Source organism: Camelus ferus, chromosome 12 (genome assembly GCF_009834535.1).
Source record: "Camelus ferus isolate YT-003-E chromosome 12, BCGSAC_Cfer_1.0, whole genome shotgun sequence".
In the NCBI taxonomy this organism is placed as follows: domain Eukaryota; kingdom Metazoa; phylum Chordata; class Mammalia; order Artiodactyla; family Camelidae; genus Camelus; species Camelus ferus.
Genome location: NC_045707.1, coordinates 60,528,973 through 60,547,197, shown reverse-complemented (window position 1 = coordinate 60,547,197; position 18,225 = coordinate 60,528,973). Strand labels below are relative to the sequence as shown.

The 18,225-nt window shown below is 32.8% G+C and overlaps 1 protein-coding gene across 4 annotated transcripts in view; it reads left to right on the top strand.

Moving 5' to 3' along the window:
• The window catches only part of ZDHHC17 (zinc finger DHHC-type palmitoyltransferase 17), a 138,798-nt gene that overhangs the window by 82,383 nt on the left and 38,190 nt on the right, over nt 1–18,225 (top strand). For all 4 annotated transcript variants that reach the window (XM_032493732.1, XM_014564694.2, XM_014564695.2 and 1 more), the window contains 5 exons: nt 1,908–2,030; nt 9,479–9,556; nt 10,156–10,300; nt 15,327–15,391; nt 16,044–16,206. In XM_032493732.1, the coding sequence (XP_032349623.1) occupies nt 1,908–2,030; nt 9,479–9,556; nt 10,156–10,300; nt 15,327–15,391; nt 16,044–16,206 (574 nt within the window). The remainder of the gene's footprint in view (nt 1–1,907; nt 2,031–9,478; nt 9,557–10,155; nt 10,301–15,326; nt 15,392–16,043; nt 16,207–18,225) is intronic.

Genomic DNA, 18,225 nt, shown 5'->3' with positions numbered 1-18,225 from the left:
GTAATTATAGCAAATGGGTTCACATATGTTAGAAAATTGTTTCAAAATTTTTCAGTGTGTTCACATAAGAAAGTTTTTACAGTTGTAGTGTAAGCTTTTTCAGAAACTATATTATATAATGATGGAAACATTTCCAAGCATAAAACTGTTAAAAAAAAGTTCTCATTATAGTAGATGTTTTACTGAAATAAGAGTCGTTACTTTCTCACTGTGTCTGAAGTATTCCCCTTGCCTTGAAGGGGAACAGACTAAATATCTTTATGCTTCTTAAGAATACAATGTACCATTGAACAACACAAGTTTGAACTGCTTGGATCCACTTAAATGCAGATTTTTTTCCAATAAATGCACACTTGTTTAATCCACAGATGTGGAAACATTGATATGGAGGGCCAACCGTGGGTAAAGTTATATGTGGATTTTTGACTGGCGGAGGGTTGTTGCCTGTAACCCCCATGTTGTTCAAGGGTCAGCTGAATATGGTTGGTAGCATACTAGTCACAGTTATTTGCCATCACTGCCTCTGCCCTCCTCCCCAGAAAAGAAACACTTGTCTTTTTGTTAAAAGGAAAATGCATACTCACTTTTAAATGTTAGAAAAATAATCAGTGACTCTTTGTATATAGTTAGGATTTTTATCATAACTTATTCTCAGTGTGAGGTAGAGTTTGCTCTTTGAGGTAACAGGCCTAGTCACTTAACTGGGTACATGTAAACAATTTGCTGAAAAAGAACGAAGAACTGCAGGTACTGCTGTCATCTCCTGTGAATTGTGGAACTCTTGCTCTTCCTTTAGGTGGATTACCTTGCGCACGTATGAGTGTGTGTGTGTGTGTGAATACATGTACACGTGTAGGATAGAGATAGGATAGTGGAGCAGTGAGACACTGCAGGCTGTATGAAATACTAGTGAAGCTTCACTTCTTTCTCTCTTAGCTAAAACATGAGTATAGGTAGTTTTAGTATTTGCTTTTAGTGTCCCATTATTGTGCCACCTTTCTCCCAGCCTCTCCCTGTGGTGTACCTTCCCATTTTGGAGACCACTCTGATAAAGAGATTACAAGTATAGTCAAAGCCCATTTGTTCTGTGTCTCATATTTCTGAGCATCCAATATTTTGTTTAGGATGAAGTTGATGGTTTTTGAGGCTCCATGATAGATTCTTGATGGTTTATTGTACTATTTTCTCTACTTTTGCTTATGCTTGAAAATTTACATAATACAGAGTTTTAAAAAAAAATGTACGCTGCTACATAGTAACTGAAAACAAAGGGAGGAAAAGGTCAGGCTCTCTGCACGTACCTTTCTTCTTTATCACATATGGACATCTTTCCTCAAACTCTCCCAGTAGACTTTCTCTTATGTCTCATTGACTTGAACTCGGAAGACTCTTCCCCCACTTTCCCTACTTCCCACCCACAGACTTACTTTTTTATTTACCTTCAGGATATCAAAACTAAATTTGTAAATAAAGAATCCTGAGATTGTAAAACATCCTTTCTTCTTGGCGTTTTTCTAAATCATTTATAAATTCTGTGTTGCTGCTGCTTTATGACTTAATATTTTTAACGTAATTGTATGTATTATTATAAGCTACCTTAAGTGTTCTGTGAATAAGTGGTGATATTAATAAAAACAAGCAATGGGTAAACATTTTATTTATGGTATCCTTTTCTCTTCCACTTTATGAGATATTGCATTCTTATAGATGAGAAATTTAAAATTGTGAAATGGATTAGTAAGAGCTATTGGAATATTGGTATTTTTAAAGTAGCACTTTTTGTTGAGAAAGCCGTCTTAATTTCCACGTATCAAAATGGAGCATTAATTTCTTTTGGAAATGTTACTTTCACCTTCAAATATCTTGTCAAATAGTAGTAACTATCTCATACTGTCTTTCTTTTTAAGATATGGAATATATGAACGCTGCCGAGAACTAGTGGAAGCAGGTTATGATGTACGGCAACCAGACAAAGAAAATGTTACACTCCTCCATTGGGCTGCCATCAATAACAGAATAGATTTAGTCAAGTAAGTATTTCTGTATTTTTAAGTAATTAGTTATTATAAAATTATTAGAAATAATTATAAAGTATATAATTTCTAAAATTCATTATTTTTAAAATGTAGATTCTATGTGCCTTTTTTCCTGAAAAAAAAATTGTTTTTAACATTTAGTGAATGCTTATTATTTGCCAGGTACTGTGCTGAGTGCTTTTTCATGAATATTTTCTTAAATCTTAGTTCTTGAAACAACCCTATGTGAAAAATAAGTTTTTACTGCTGTCCTAATGATGTAAAAACTGAGGCATAAAGAGGTTAAATATGCTACCAGTGATACATAGCTGATGTTGGAGTCAGGACTTTAACTCAGACAGTCTAAGTTGCAGCTCACATTTTAAATATGAATTCGAAGGGGAAAAGCTACAAAAGGAAAGAGAGGGGTTACAAAGATAATATAGGAAATAATAATCTCACACCAGCTTAAATGAAGAATATTTTACATACTCAGTAAAAATTACTTTTATTACTTACTGTTAATCTGCTTATTTAACAATAGTAGGTAGTAATTAGATAAGCAAGAGTCAGAATGATAAAATCTTTATTAGTAAATCCAGTTTAGTGGTCTCTGACAATTTGGATGCAAGATCTTTAGATAAAGACATGAGTCTGAAATGAACTGCTTGCAGATGTGCTGTTTAAGTACAGCATATAGAGTTTAGAGACAAATGGGATGTTAATGTCAGGTAAAAGAATTTGCCCTTAGAGTACTAAAGAAAGATTAAGCAAGTAATAACTAAAGCATTGAACTCCACGAATCACTTTCTTCCAGAGAATGTATTTCCTTTTATTTGTTCTTTGTGCCCTTTTTGTATTTCTAGCCTTCCTTCTGCATTCATTATGGGTCTCCTAACATCTAAATACTGTTTTTGTTTGTCAGAAAATGTTTTTACTTCCACCTATATTTGTGAAGGAAATTTTCACATGGTATGGAAATCTAGGTTGGCAGTTTTTGTTTGTTTTATTTTTGTTTACCCATTGAAAATACCGTTCCACTGTCTTCTGGCTTCTGTTACTTTGAGAAATCAGTCTAAGTATTGCACTTTTAAAGGCTTTTTCTTTTTCTTTTTTCTGGCTGCTTTTAAGACTTTTTCTTTGTTTCTGGTTTTCTGCAGTTTCATGATGATGTTTCTAGGTGTGGATTTCTTTTTATTTACCCTGAATGAGACTGAAAGAAATTCTTGATTCTGTGGATTGATGTTTTCATCAGTTCTGGAAAATCTCAGCTATTATTTCTTCAAATATTGCTTCTGCCCCATTCTCTTTTTGCTCTCCTCCTGGAACACCAGTTAAACGTATGTTTGACCTTTTCATTGTATGCTCTTTATCTCTTACTCTTTTCTCTCTGCTTCATTCTGGAAACTTCTTCTGACTTATCTTCCAGTTCATTTATTCTCTATGTGTAATCTGCTGTTAAATCTATTCAACATGTTCTTCATTTTGTTTATTTTTTAGTTCTAGAATTTCAATTATGTTTTTCAAACTTCTGTTTTTTGATTCATTTGTAGCTGAAATTTTCCATCTTGTCTTGTATACTTGAACATATAATTATTATATAATCTTTGTCTAAGAAGACAGCATTTGGAATCTGTGTGGGTCTGTATCTGTTATGTTGATCCTTTGTGTGCCTGATAATCTTCGAATGTATACTAGACATTGTGCTTGAAAACTTACTTGTTGAATAATTTGAGGCCTAAGATGAGAAGATCCCATTTGTTTCTGCGACGCGCAACTTTAATTTAAGTCTTTAGATTTTCTGGATCACTCAGATGGCTGAAGACCATGCTACAGCCAGGGTTACTTCTGGTTCTTCATTACTCCTGCAGTGCAGCTTTTTGGGGTCCCAACCTTTATTTTGCTTTTGTCTGCGTAGCTTGCCTCTTGGCCAACTCTTCTGCATCAGCAGTTGTCTCTAGGGCAGATGGGGCCCAAGCGGTTTTCTAACTTCTCCCAGTTTTAACCTTCTCCTGAATCTTTGCCAGGTAAATGCTCTTAATCTTCTTAGGTTTTGCTTTTTAGGAAATGTTTCTTTTAATTCATTGAGCTTTTTAAAGTTTTCTTTAATGAAAGGGTTGGCTCAAATTATCTAGCCTTCTGTAAGCCTCTGTATTTTTTCAGTTAGTGTTATTTTAATCAAAATAGTATATAAACAATTTAAAAAATCAAATAGTATTTAAAGGCTTACAATGGGAAACAGCAATCCCTTCCTACCCCCTGGGTTCTGTACCCCAAAAGTAATTATTTTTAATACTTTGGCTGTTTCTTTTAGTATTTACTCTTGTATTTTATATTTTATGTTGCTACTTTTATCTACAAAGCTATCTATACAAATGATAGCAAATGCTTTTCTGCTTTTTTCATTTAATTTATGTATCTTCAAGATTTCTCATATCAGTGCACCTAGAGCCACATCATTCTTTTTAAAAAACTGTATAATATCCAATTGTATGGACGTAATTTTTTTCATGGTTTACCTACTGATGAACATTTAGATTGATTCTAGTGTTTTTACTACTTCAGTGTTGTAATTAATACCTTGTTCACATACCATATTCATATTATATTCATATATGTTTGTAGGAGTCTCAGAAGTAAGAAAGTTGGAAGGATGAATTTTGAATCTTAATAAATGCTGCCAATTTTTATGCTATTTCTTAATTTATATTTGACTTTCTATTTTGGATAACTAGGTATTCTAAGTCACCTACCCACTAATACTTCTCCCCTCCTCTGTTACAATTTTACTTAAGTTACTATGCAACGTTTAAATTGTTGGAAGTGTGTAAATCTGTACTGATAAGCCCAAAAGTGTTCCATGATTATCTGTTTTTTTCTGTAGAATTGTAATTTTTATCTGAAGTAATAGTTGTTTCATTTTTTTTCTATTTGTTTAAATTTCTATGTATTATAATTAATTATTCCCATACTTTTAGACAGAACTATAAAACCCATCTCTGTTTGCAAACAGTATTAGATAATTTATTGGTTCCTTTTTTGGTGGAGGGAGTATGAAGTCATTCTTGGCTTTCTCCATCTTTCTGTTCCAGCCCAGACTGTTGCTCTTTAGAGCGACATACAGTCATTGTCTTGAGATTTACCTTTGCATTCATTCTGGGAAATCCCTTTGTTCCAGTGTTGGTCTCAGTTTCCTGGATCTCACGTTTTTGTCTCTGTTGGTTTACTCCTTGTTTTAGTAGCACACATTTTCTGATAACTTTCCAAGAGAAAGAACTTGGGAGGTAAATGTTTTGAAGTTACTTTCTCTTCTGCCCTCACACCTTATTTGTTGTTTGGCTGAGCATACACTTCTAGATTAAAATTGATTTTCTCAGAATTTTAAAGCATTTCTTTTTGTTGTTGTTTCAAGTGTTACAGTTGAGACACGTTTGATCTCATTCTGTTGATCAGAAAGATCACATTTGTCTTGTGTTTAAAAATAAACAAGGAACTCTGAAGTGAGAAATACAGACAAAAAGTCTTGACATTCGTTGCCTGCCTTACAGTTTGTTCCATCACTTATGGACAAGTACGGTTACAGAATAAAGTCAGTAATTATAGAGTAAGTTAATAATTACAGTGTCTGCGTATATTATATCTTCTGGGTGGTAAACTTCATTTCTTACAATACATAGTCTAGCAATTTACTTCCCTAAAACAAACAATGGTGAGTAAATGCAGTTTTTAATAATAACTGGTATTTATAGCCTCAAGGTTAATTTTTACTTCTTTTTTGTTTTGTTTATTGAAGTATAGTCAATTACTTTTGAGTCTAGAATTACACCCTATTTAAAAGCTGTAGTGTATTACTATTTCATGGATGCTGGCAGAAGATACATGACTCAGGTAGAGACAAAGGACTTTATTCTTCATAGCACAGCAAATAGCATGAATATCATATTTGTGTAAATCCCTCTTGCTCCCTACATCCTATGGGAGTGTCTTGATAATGGTCCAGTTGGATGCAGTACACACAGTTAGATATTCTTTGCTTTTATAGTATATGGAAAGCAAGGTTGCTCTTTGTCCCAGAGGGAGAAGTTACCTCATCTCTCAGGGTGGCTTGATGCAAACACATCTCTCAGAAATGGCCTATGTACAGAGTGGTCAGGACCTTGCAGTCTTCTCATGTACTCAGCAAGACGTATGGGAGCTCCAGAGACCCATGGAGAAGTGTCTCTTCTGATAGTTATGTTCTCTCAGGATGTATTAAAAGAACTTATTGCAAGCAAAGTAATTCCATCACTTTCATGATTTTAAGATATAAAGTCAGTATAATTTAGAAAGGAAGAGACCTTCACCCAGCCTGGATTGTTTATATTCCTAGTGTTTTCGAGTGGAAGTCTTTCAGCTGTTCTTAGATTTCTACCCTAATGTAGTAAAATAGAAAGGACTGGCCCAGGCTCTTGTCTTCGGCAGTCCCCTGTTACCTCAGGATTCTTCATTAACAACAGCTAATAATGCTCGTAGTCTCTGATTCAGTTTGATTTCAAGTCAAGGCTTTCATAACAAATACATACATCAGAAATTGACACAACATTGTAAACTGACTATACTTCAGTTAAAAAAAAAACAAATATGAGGCTTTGTTTAAAAATACAGAGCTTATAATTTATGAGAACACACTGTGTATGGCTTATTCTTCTTCCCTGGCAACCAGCATATACGTTTTTTTTCCTGATCCCCGACTTTGTGGAAGTTTACATTACTGTGTATTGCTATGGTTCTTTTTATTTATTTATTTTAAGTTCAGGTTATGACCATTAAGTAGCCACTTTTAACCTGAAAACTTGCCTTTTTAGTTTAGGGAAGTATGCTTGTGTTGTGCCCCCAAGACTGCCTCACTTTCAGTTTTCTCTGTTTTTTCTTTCAGGAACTTTTATTTGTCAGATATTGGGGTCAACCAGATTGATTCTTTCTTTTTCTTATCTTTATTTCAACTGCCTTTTATAGCTATTGTACTTTGAGGAGATTTTCTTAATTTATCTTCTAATCCTTTTGAATTTCTAATTTTATCTGTTACATTTTCAATTTCAAAGCATTCTTTCTTGATCTCTGCCCCCCCATTCCTTTTAAAAAATACTTTATTCTTATGTCATGAATATATTATCTTCTCTTATTGTTTGGAGGTTATTAATTAGAACTTTTGTTTTTTAAGTTTTTCATCTCTATATATTATCTGTTTATTTTGGGCTTCTTCAGTTTATTTTGATCTCCTTCAGTTTGAAGCTTTCCTCAATTATTTGGTCATATTTGACCACTCATATTCAGGGAAGACATAACAGAGCTGATTGGAAGTCACAACAGGAACTTCCCAAATGTCTGTTCAGCCTGTAGACTTTCATCGTTAGATTTTCAGTACAGTGTCTCATATGATTCCGTGATTTAATTCCCTGAGTCTCAAACTTCTCTGTTAGATGCACTTAATACACCTTTTGGCAAATACTGAATGGTTGATTGTTAAAATCGACATAAGCCAGAAATTACAATCATACAGTGAAACTTAGAGACACAAGAGTGAGCCTGCACTTTAAGAGTTTGAATTATTTGTGTAGTCACTTTTTAAGATTATAATACACAAAGAATACTTGTCTAGCACTGTCAGCTGCTTGATTGCTTCCATGTCACTGAAATGCCTGTTGTGATGCTAAATAAATACTCACTTTCATTAAGAATGTAACTTAGAAAACAACAATTTTTCAGCAATTTATATAGACTTTGAACCAGTATTTCTGTTTATAGTCCAGTTTCTTATTACTTTCTTTGGACGTGACTATTGCCTTTAATCCCGTAGCCTTTCTAGGGTTTTATAACATATTCTGGTTTGCTTCTCATTAGTGTCCCCCTCTAGAGACATCTGAGTGTTACCTATTTGCTTTTAATTTTCAAATAATTGTTGATATCTCTTGTTCATGGATAATTCCTCCTCAAAATCTACAGATCATTAGTACCTGCAAGAACATTTCTTGATAATAACCTTACAGTATTACAAGGAGGTTTGAGTTTAAAAATAAGAATTATATGATCTTCTCAGAGTTTTGTAGTTTTCAGCTAGGGTCTTCAAGCTACAAAAAATAATGTGTTATAAAAATATAACACTTCTCTTTGAAAAGCTTACAATGAAAAGGTGGTAGGAGTTATTTTTTAGCATGCAGAAAAAAAGTTCCCCTATCCTTGTGGAAAAAAGTTGTTCTTTAGAACTAGTGGAAATCACTTATTGCCGTAGTCCTAGCAAGGATTTGAAAGGTGAATAAAAATAACTCTCAGGAACAGATATTTTAACTATAAAGAAGGTAATGAAATTGCTTTAAAAAACATTCCAATTGGAATTTTTAAGAAAATATTTCCTATTAAAACTGTTCTTTTGCTGTGCTATACTGCTCTTTGGGCTCAAAAAAACATTTTTTAACTATTATATGATGTCTACTGGATGCCTTAAGAAGCAATTTAGGAATATTTAAATGTTTGTGTTCAAACTATTGTCTGATATTCTGGACTTGAAATATTTTAGTCTGGAAATATTTTAGTTACTTCATACTATTCCATATGGTAGAGTGGAGTTGGGCCCTTCATTGCATAATGCTTTAAAAGTACCGTTTTAACAAATACTTATATAAAGCAGAAAATTTCTGAATCAAGCTTGTAAGTATGACTATATTAAATGTTTAGAACGATGAGCATTAAGAGTGAATGCATTCATGATTTAAGGCAGTAATCAGAATAGTTTAAGAGCCTCAGTTATACACATACATCAGACATTTGACATCAGGTGCTTTGAAATCATTGTATTCAAGATTCATTACATCGATCAGTCCCAAAGCAAACATTATATAAGCAACTAGGTCCTGTTCATTTTAGAGGTTATCAAGATGTTATGACATTAATGTAGTAAGCAACAAGGTTGCTCTTTCTTTTTAAAGCAACACAGCTTCAAAAGCATAACAAATAGGGTGCCATAAAGAGCCTTTATGTTACACTTTACATTTATGAAATTATTTTTCATATGCTGTTTTATTTAACCCGTAGTAATCTTTGAGGTAAGTAAAGCTGAGCTTAAAAAGCTGAGCTTCTACCAAGGGTCTGGCATACTCTATAAGGTTCTGATTCCAAAATTCTATCTACTGCTGCTGTCTCATCCAAATCTTTGTGGTTCTTTGACTGCCTTCTTTTTTTATGTGATTGTTATTTGGTATTGCTATTATTTTTTGTAACTTAAAAAAATTATTTTCTGTTTACTTCTGGAACAAAAGAGTGATGTATTTGATATAATATCCTACTAAATATATTTTTAAAACTCACTGAAGACCATTTATTGTCTAGCATGAGGTCTAAAATGAAAAACATTTATTTCTTTATTTTTCACATATTTCTTAAAATTGAAAATGAAAACTATCTGAAGTATTTAAAATTTTGTCTTATAGATACTATATTTCGAAAGGTGCTATTGTGGATCAACTCGGAGGAGACCTAAATTCAACTCCATTGCACTGGGCCACAAGGTTTAAATTTGCTTCTGGATTTTTTTTTCCTTTGGTTCCTTTAATAGCCTATAACTAAACAACTATTTTTTCCCCCTTTAAATGATATGCTAAAATGAATGGGAGAACTTGTTATGCCAGTAGTTAATATCAATAATGTACTAAAATGTATTGCTGTCCACTGTTACCTGCATTGGAAGCAAAGTTTATTTTCCAAAGTGTCCTTAAGGAATTAACTAGGCTGATATTAATCTGGTTAGTTAGAAAATGGGATTAAGCTTTGGGAATACTTTTTCAGCCTATATGTATTACAGCAAAAGAAGTATCAAGTTCATGGGACAATTAAGGTCATATTGGAACAGGATTACTAGAGTATAATAACTATTTATTACATATTTAAAGAAGTTATGAGTATCTATAAATTTTCAGACTTTTATGCCAATTAAGACTTAAGAACATAATATCCTAAATGTACCTTGATGTATGTCTATTTTGAAATAATGTGAAATAAGACTTTTGTAATTCTTCCACCATTTTAAAATCTTTTTCATTTTTTTTTAAACTTCTTTTCAGAGAAGTTTAAAAAAACATATTTAAGTGTTTATTCTTTTATGCTTTAGACAAGGCCATCTATCTATGGTTGTGCAACTAATGAAATATGGTGCAGACCCTTCGTTAATTGATGGAGAAGGATGTAGCTGTATTCATCTGGCTGCTCAGTTTGGACATACCTCAATTGTTGCTTATCTCATAGCAAAAGGACAGGTAAAAAAATCACAGTGGTGTAGATTTGAATCAGATATTCTTAACTACCTAATATCATTGGTGTTAACAAGTATAACAACCTGGTGATATTTAAATAGTACTTTCTACTGGGTGAAGAGAATAAATAAATAGATAGGTAGTTTGCTATTGAATTATTTAATATAGTTAACATAAAAATACGAAAAACAGTCATGATCCAGATAATAATCCATTAAGTTGGTTTTTTTATTTCTAAGAGTGATAGAGATGAATGCTAGAAAGTAAGAGAAAATTTAGGTATCTTTTTGCTTCCCTTAATCACGTCTTTTGACTATATCATCTGAATTCATTTAAACTTTTTTAAACATATTACTGGTTATTTTCTATATTAAGTCCCTCTTGAGGGAGATAAATGCCTTAAGATCATTTTCTCAGTTCCTGCTGTGTAAAACACTGCTTTTTTACATGGCAGAAAAATTCTCATAATTTAAGTGTTTCTTCCTGATTCTTCCTTAATATGTAGTGACTATAATCACATTAAATATTGTTAGTTTATGCGTACCATATCTTTGTAATAAACGTATTTTGTTAAAAGTAATGTCACTCAATTTGTCTTTCACGAGTTTTCTCTGGTTGTACTTAAACATTAGTTTTATAGCTAAGGATCTCATCATAAGAGTAAGATAGATGATTTTAATTCATTGCTATTAGCACATATTTGTTATTTTAATTTAAAATAATTAGATTTAGAATTTGAATAGTATTTATTATGAATCCTTTAAAGTGTTTATTGTTGGCAGTGCTCCAGTGGGTGTTGTGCACTATTGCTAAGGAAAAGAGGCATAGGCTGGTTAATTTCTGGAAGGAGGAGTTTATTTTCTATTACTGTGTTAATATACTGCCCCCTAAGTCTAATGGCTTTAGAACAGTAGGAGCCATTATCTTTCATGAGTCTCTAGGTTGACTGAGCTTGATTGGGTGGTGGTTCTTGTGATAATGGCTGGGGGCTGCAGTCATCTGGGGGCTTGACTGGACTGGAGGATGCTTGCATACCTTGTACCTTGATAAGAAGGGCTAAAAGGCTGGGCTCAGTTGGCTTATTGGGACAGCTAGCCCTCTCTGTTTTTCTCCATGCAGTCTCGGAACTTCTCCACGACTCCCCTCCATGTGTTCTCTCTAGCATGGAAACCAAACTTCTTACATGGTTGCTCAGAGTTCCCAAAAGAACAAAAGCAGACATCTGACTTTTTTAAGGTCTTGAACTGGCACAGCCACATTTCTGCTCCATTCTGTCAGTTAAAGCAAGTAACAGGTCCAGCCCATGTTCACTGTGGGAACACAAGGGTATGAACACTGGAAGGTGAAGTTTATTGGAAGCTATCTTTGGAGACCAACTACCCCAGGGGATCATCTTTGTTCTCCCACAGTTCATTCTGGACTGGAGGTTGCAGCAGTAGATGGCGTTGTTGCACATGACATCGTCTTTAGTGGCCTTCTCTAGTGCAGATATTAAGTTTACAATATACATTCACTTTTTTCTTCTAGTTTTTAACTAGGTAAGAAAAGTGTAAAGTTTTGACTCTTTTTGTTAGCTTATTGATTTTGGAATTTGGATGTTTCAGTAATCATTTGAACTCTGGCATAGTATGTAGGCCATAAAATTCTTAAAGAGCAGAAATTCTGTCACAGTTCTTTTTGTACAGTAAGTGCATGGTAGTGTTAATACATGTCTGACAGATAATTGGCTTTCTTTTTCAGGAGTAAGTTTTTTTTCCTGCTTACGGAAGTAACACATGCTTACTGTTAAATATTCAAACATAGTAGCAAAGTATGACTTAGAGAGTGAAATCCCACCTCTTCCCTTACCTCCTCCCTCTATTGAGAACACTTTCTTTAACAGTTTAGTATATATTTTTCTAGAATTTTTTCAATATATGTGCTAAAATACTACCACTAAAAGCACTTTAGAGCAGTAAAAGAAAACTGCTCTAATGTGCTTTATATCATACTTTAAATGCGGTCCAAAGTCGTCCTGTGGCTTACAGAATCATGTGTGATCCGGCTCTGGATACGTCTCCATCTCATCTTCTGTCATCTCCCTCTCACTCGCTGTGCTGAACCACACCAGTCTTCTGGCTGGTCGTTGAACAGCTCTGGTGTGCTGTTGTCTTAAGGCCTTTGTGCTGGCTCTTCCCTTCTGCTTGGTAAATTCTTTCCTTAGTCACACGGTTATCCTTTTCTCTCTCACTTCAGTCAGATGTTTGTTCAAATTTTATTAGTTCTGATTAGTTCCCAGTTATAAGCAGTAATAAAATCAGTGTATTTTTAACTTCTTTCTCTTCCCTGTCTTAACACTGACATTAGTCCATAATACTGTTTTTCTTAGTATAAACTTTGTTCTGATATATAACTACATTTCTGTCACTTGACTTTTCAACTTTAAGTAATATCCTTTGACTCATAGCTCTTGCAGATTAGACACTCATTATACTTTCTTTTCAGCCTTTTCCCACCCCCCTCATTTGTTGTTAATTTTATCAAATTTACATTCTTAGGGCATATAAGATTTTCATTTAGTTTGTCATTCTATTCTTCACAATAGTTTCTTTTTAGTTACACTGTTAAATATATTCAGTGCTCACTACCAATTCTTTTGGATGATTTTCAGGAGAAAAAGGGGAAAATGCTAAGTTATGGAGCCCTGTTGATCATGGAATTCCCATAAGCTTTTGATCTGGGCTTGTTAATTCTTCCTAATAGAGAATACTCATACGTCCAGGCTGAACTTGGAAAAGAAGTACCAAGTTTTAAATCCTGATCCAAAGAGAGAAAAGGTTGAATTTCATTTTTCTTTTAGTACTCTAGAGATGTGGCATAATTTTTAATTTTTATTTTGTTTGTTAATATTTTAATACTATCACTTTTTAAAAAGGATATGAAAAGACTCACAACTAAAAAGGAAGAAATTTAAACATAAGAATTTACATGTTTGTTTTAATTGGACATCAAATTTAATTGAGCTTTCTTGAAACCAGAGCAGTAAAGGAAGTAAAATAAGTTTCATTACTTAACTCTCATATAAGAAACAAGGAAGTTTACCATTTTTTTCAGAGAAGATTTTTTTTTTGGAAAAAGAATAAACATGTATAATGTAAATATTGAGTGAGTTACATGTTTCCAACAACACTTAATAGAAGTTTAGAAATAGATTTGTAATGGATAAGGCATAACATTTGATTGTAATATTCATGAGAGGGACTAAAACTAGTGACATCTTAGGATATGTGTTGCCACTTGTCTAAAGTAGTGGTTCTCAGCTCTTTCTGCCCCAATACGCTTGGATAATGTTCATATTGAGACATATTCCCATCTGTAAAGATGCCTTACAGGGAACTGCTATATAGAGTTATGAAATGTTTTGCAGTGTACTCACTATAACTCTGTCCTCTCTCCACTGACTGGTGAATTGGGTAATGTAACTTGGATTAGGACTGCTGGTTTAATAATCCATAGGAATGGGAGGTGGGGAAGGGAAGAAGAGGAAACTTAATACGTATTGAATGTCCTGTTCCAGGCTCTAGACTAGGTTGCTTTACACACATTATTCCATTTAATCATCAGAAAGATCTTATGAAGACAGTATTTGTATTAACATTTTTAGATAAGAAAGCTGAGACTCAGAGAATTAATTTTGGCAGCCTTACAGTTATTAACTAAACTGGTGGATCTAGGAATTCAAAACCATGTCTATCTTATTCTAAAGTCTATCTGTGCCTTTCCCAAACCTAGAAAGGTAGATAGATAAACATGTCTTGTCATTTAACAAATGGTTTTTCATTATCTATCCTGTTGGGCACTGAGAGTATAAAGATGAATTTAATTTTGATCCTCAAAGAACTTCTTTTCTAGTTAATGGGACAGATAACTTAGGCACATAGGAGAATCAGTCCAGATTGGAGTGAGTCAGAAGAGAGAATTTTAGGGAAGTGAAACTGATAGAATCCCTAATACATCAGCATGTCTTGAAAGGTGATTTGTCTAACCTGGGAAGAGTTTTGGTTGAATAGGTGGTAGTTTTAATTCTAATTTGCTTTAAAAAAAAAAAAAACTGCAAAAGAGAGAGAAAAGTACCACGGAAAGCAAAAAGTTGGGTAGGAGGGGAAAATAATGGTTTACTACATAATTTTGTTGGGAATGGTATTCATATATATTTATGATAATATAAATATCAAATATTTATAGAACCAGAATTACAGTAGATCTCTTGAGAGTCAAGAATAAGAAAGGTGCATATTTTGATGGGGTAGTGAGAGGAAAGAGAGAAATTGTCATTTTGCTTAATGAGGATATGCCATACTTAGGATAATACCTAAAACTGAAAAAATCAAAAAGTAGCAATTCCAAGTATCTTATTTTAAAGATGTGTAAGTAAAAACAAAAATAATGAGCTAAAAAAGGTGAAAACGATGGGGAATAAGGCAGATAATTGCTTGATCACGTTGCTTTTTTACCACAAACTTTGCAGAATTAGTTAATTCTAAAAATATTCATGCATAGTGATAAAAAGTAGACAGACTTTTTGAGTTCATTAAAATTGAAATTTTTATTGAAATTTTATAATTTATTCTTTGTTTTGAAAGGCCTGGGAATAAACAGGGTTTTATTATATCATGAATTAGTAAAATAAGTTTTTCAGAGACTTAAATAATTTAATCTTTCCTTTGTGAGTGAAAGATGAAGAGTAGGTCAAGATCTCTAGATGACAACATTGAAAGGCTGAGTGAAGTTTAAAAAAGGAAAACTATAAATATGTTAATTAAGTGTAATTAAACACATTCAGTATATGTAAATTAGATGTTTATATACATATTAATTAAAATACTTAGTGATATCGTTTTACTTTAAACTTAGGAAAGATATAGTTTTATAAATCACCTTTGATTGTTATATTGGCTTCTCCTGTGATATGTGAATTATATTTTTCTAAGTGAATTTGGTAGGAACTTAGAAGTTTTTACTGTCTGACTTTTTCTTTTTTCTCTATCAGGATGTAGATATGATGGATCAGAATGGGATGACGCCTTTAATGTGGGCAGCTTATAGAACACATAGGTATGTAACCATTTAAATACTTATTCAACCATTTTCAGCATAATAAAATGTAAAATAAGTGATTAAAAAAAGCAGTTTAATGTTATACTTGCTAATATTTAAAGTTCTTAATTATGAGTGCATAGTATGTAACATAAATTACCCTTTTGGATGTTTTGAGTCTCTATGTTTACATTTACCTTGGTAATTGTAGTATTCTTAAGCTATTCGTCTTTTAACAGTCTCCAAGGATAGAAGAAAATGTTACCTTCTTTTTAAAAAGTAACTGATTTTTAACATGATTCGCATATTGGCAAGTTTAGCGTTTTAATTACTAAGTTGCCTTAAATGACTTCGGCACAACCTAGACTTATATTTAAAATTTTAATTGTTTAATTATGTAGACATCAGTGACCTTAATCACTGGATGAAAAATAGTAAATGTCAGGACCAAGTGTACTCTCTCCGAACTATCTGAAGTTACATGGTGTCGCACAGACTCGATACTTCATATTAAAATATTGTCCTATTACTGATTGTAAACTTGTTGACTATAGGTTAGAATAGAAGTGTTCCAAGATGGAATGCAACCACAATCAGTTTAGTATCTGTAATGATTTCTATAATTGAAATTAGGGTTGTTGTTGTTGTTGTGTTTTTTTTTCCTTTTCAGTGTGGATCCAACTAGATTGCTTTTAACATTCAATGTTTCAGTTAACCTTGGTGACAAGTATCACAAAAACACTGCTCTGCACTGGGCAGTACTAGCAGGGAATACCACAGTCATTAGTCTTCTTCTGGAAGCTGGAGCTAATGTTGATGCCCAGAATGTCAAGGTAAAAATGTCCTATATTAATTACACAATGTGCAGTGTGGTTACTAAGATGGGAATTCCTTAATAAAACTTAGGGGTTTTTTTTTTTCACAGTCAAAAGATGGCAGAAGCTTCTTACTTAAACCCAACCCTTTGCTTCCGTGCAAGAATTTGTTTTGAAAGACTGATTTATTTACTTTCATCTTTTAGTATTAAAGTAATTTTTAGATTTTGGTGACCTTTTCATTAGTGAATTCTTACTCACTTTTGGAAGTTATATAATCTCTATTTTTATAGGGAAATAGAATCATTTTCTGGTTTCTTTAAGAAGATCATTAAAAAGAATCCCAAATTTATATTTAAACCACAGTATGCTTAGTAGCTTTTACAAATTCTTTGACTTAGCTATTTGTTGTCTTATTTTTTTAAAGATCAAGACCTTGATAAACACCTTTATGATGTTTATAGGAGTACCCCTCCCCCGCAAATGCTGGACTGATCCAGGAAGTGTATGCCAAAAAAGTATACAAAATTATGTAAGAGCAAAGCACAATTAACATTTATACTCTGAGCATATAGAAGTTTGTGGACATCTTATGAATACTTGCAAGAAAATTCTATTGATAAACTTAAATTTTGATTACTATTCTCATTTTTAAAATTTTGGGATTCACCATGTCTTTCAGCACCAGACTCTGTGAAATGACTTTAAACTTTTAAATAACATCTTTTAATAACGTGCATTCATAAATAACTTTGTGCCCATTGACAGATGTTCTTTAATTTGACTATAAACCGTAGTATTTTCTGAGTCATGCTTCTTAAATTTCCAAAGGATATGTGCTAATTAAATATGAAAAGGGTTCGAGCCACATAATGATCTAAAATGGCAATCAAAAAGTAGGTTATCTCCTGCTGGATCAGGGCATCTGTTTAGGTTGCAATGAATAGTTCTTTCTCTATTTGATTACTCTGAGAAGAAAAGGTTAAACTACTGAAATAAAATAGCTTAGACTGGTTATATGGGGCCTAATTTATTTAAGATTGTAACAAATTTTTAGAAATTAATCTAACTAAAAATATTTAAAGTAAATATCAAATAGCTTAGACTAGTTATATGGAGCCTGATTTATTTAAGATTATAGCCAATTTTTAGAAATGAGTCTAATTAAAAATATTTAGTTAAAAGTAAATATCAAATATCTTATTGAAAACTGTAAGAAATTGAGAAAACCATATGTTATCTTTCTTTCTTTTTTAAAATTTTAAATCTTCTTCTCTCTACCCAGTGTGATCAGAATGGTCTAATACCTGCCAGTAAATGTTGGAAAGAGGAAAGTCAGCTTGCCTCAGTTACCGTAGCCTGACATGTGCTGGGCATTCTAAATATTTATTGACTGAATGGAGATTTGTGTGGTCTTGAGCTTTACCTCTAAGCTAGTTTTCATGACTGTGCTGGCATACCTCTCTGCCACTTCTGAAATTATAGAGACACTTTTGCTTTTCTAAATGTTCTAAGTAGAAAGCTCTGAAAAGTTCATAATACTGTGATTAGTAAATCAGGTTGACCCCAAGGCCTAAAGGATAAGAAAAGAGGAGATTGATTAAACCTGATCAGTATCCCCCTAAGAAAAAAATTAATGAGGTTACCTTATATTTTATTATCTGGATTGCTTTAGAGTGTTATTTTTCTTCTCTTGGCTACTAGATAGCCATTCCTAAAGTGATCATACCCTAGGAATGCATTTCAAGTATTTAGAGTTTAGTTTTGAAAAACTGGAACTTATGGCAAATAGTGAGTCTCCAAGATTTTGCCAAGAGCCATATCAGTGTATTGAAGTTGTAGTAATGTCAGAATTATGACAAGATGACCACACTGTTCTGGAATTTAAACTAATAGTGAATATTTTCAGAGCGTTTATTTATTGGAAGATATTTATTGAAAATATCTTTTCAATGCATATAAAATTTAGATAACTTCTTTTTGATCATGACCTTTAGGTATTTGAGGTGTGGTTTGTAAATTTAATGCCTTTTCAAC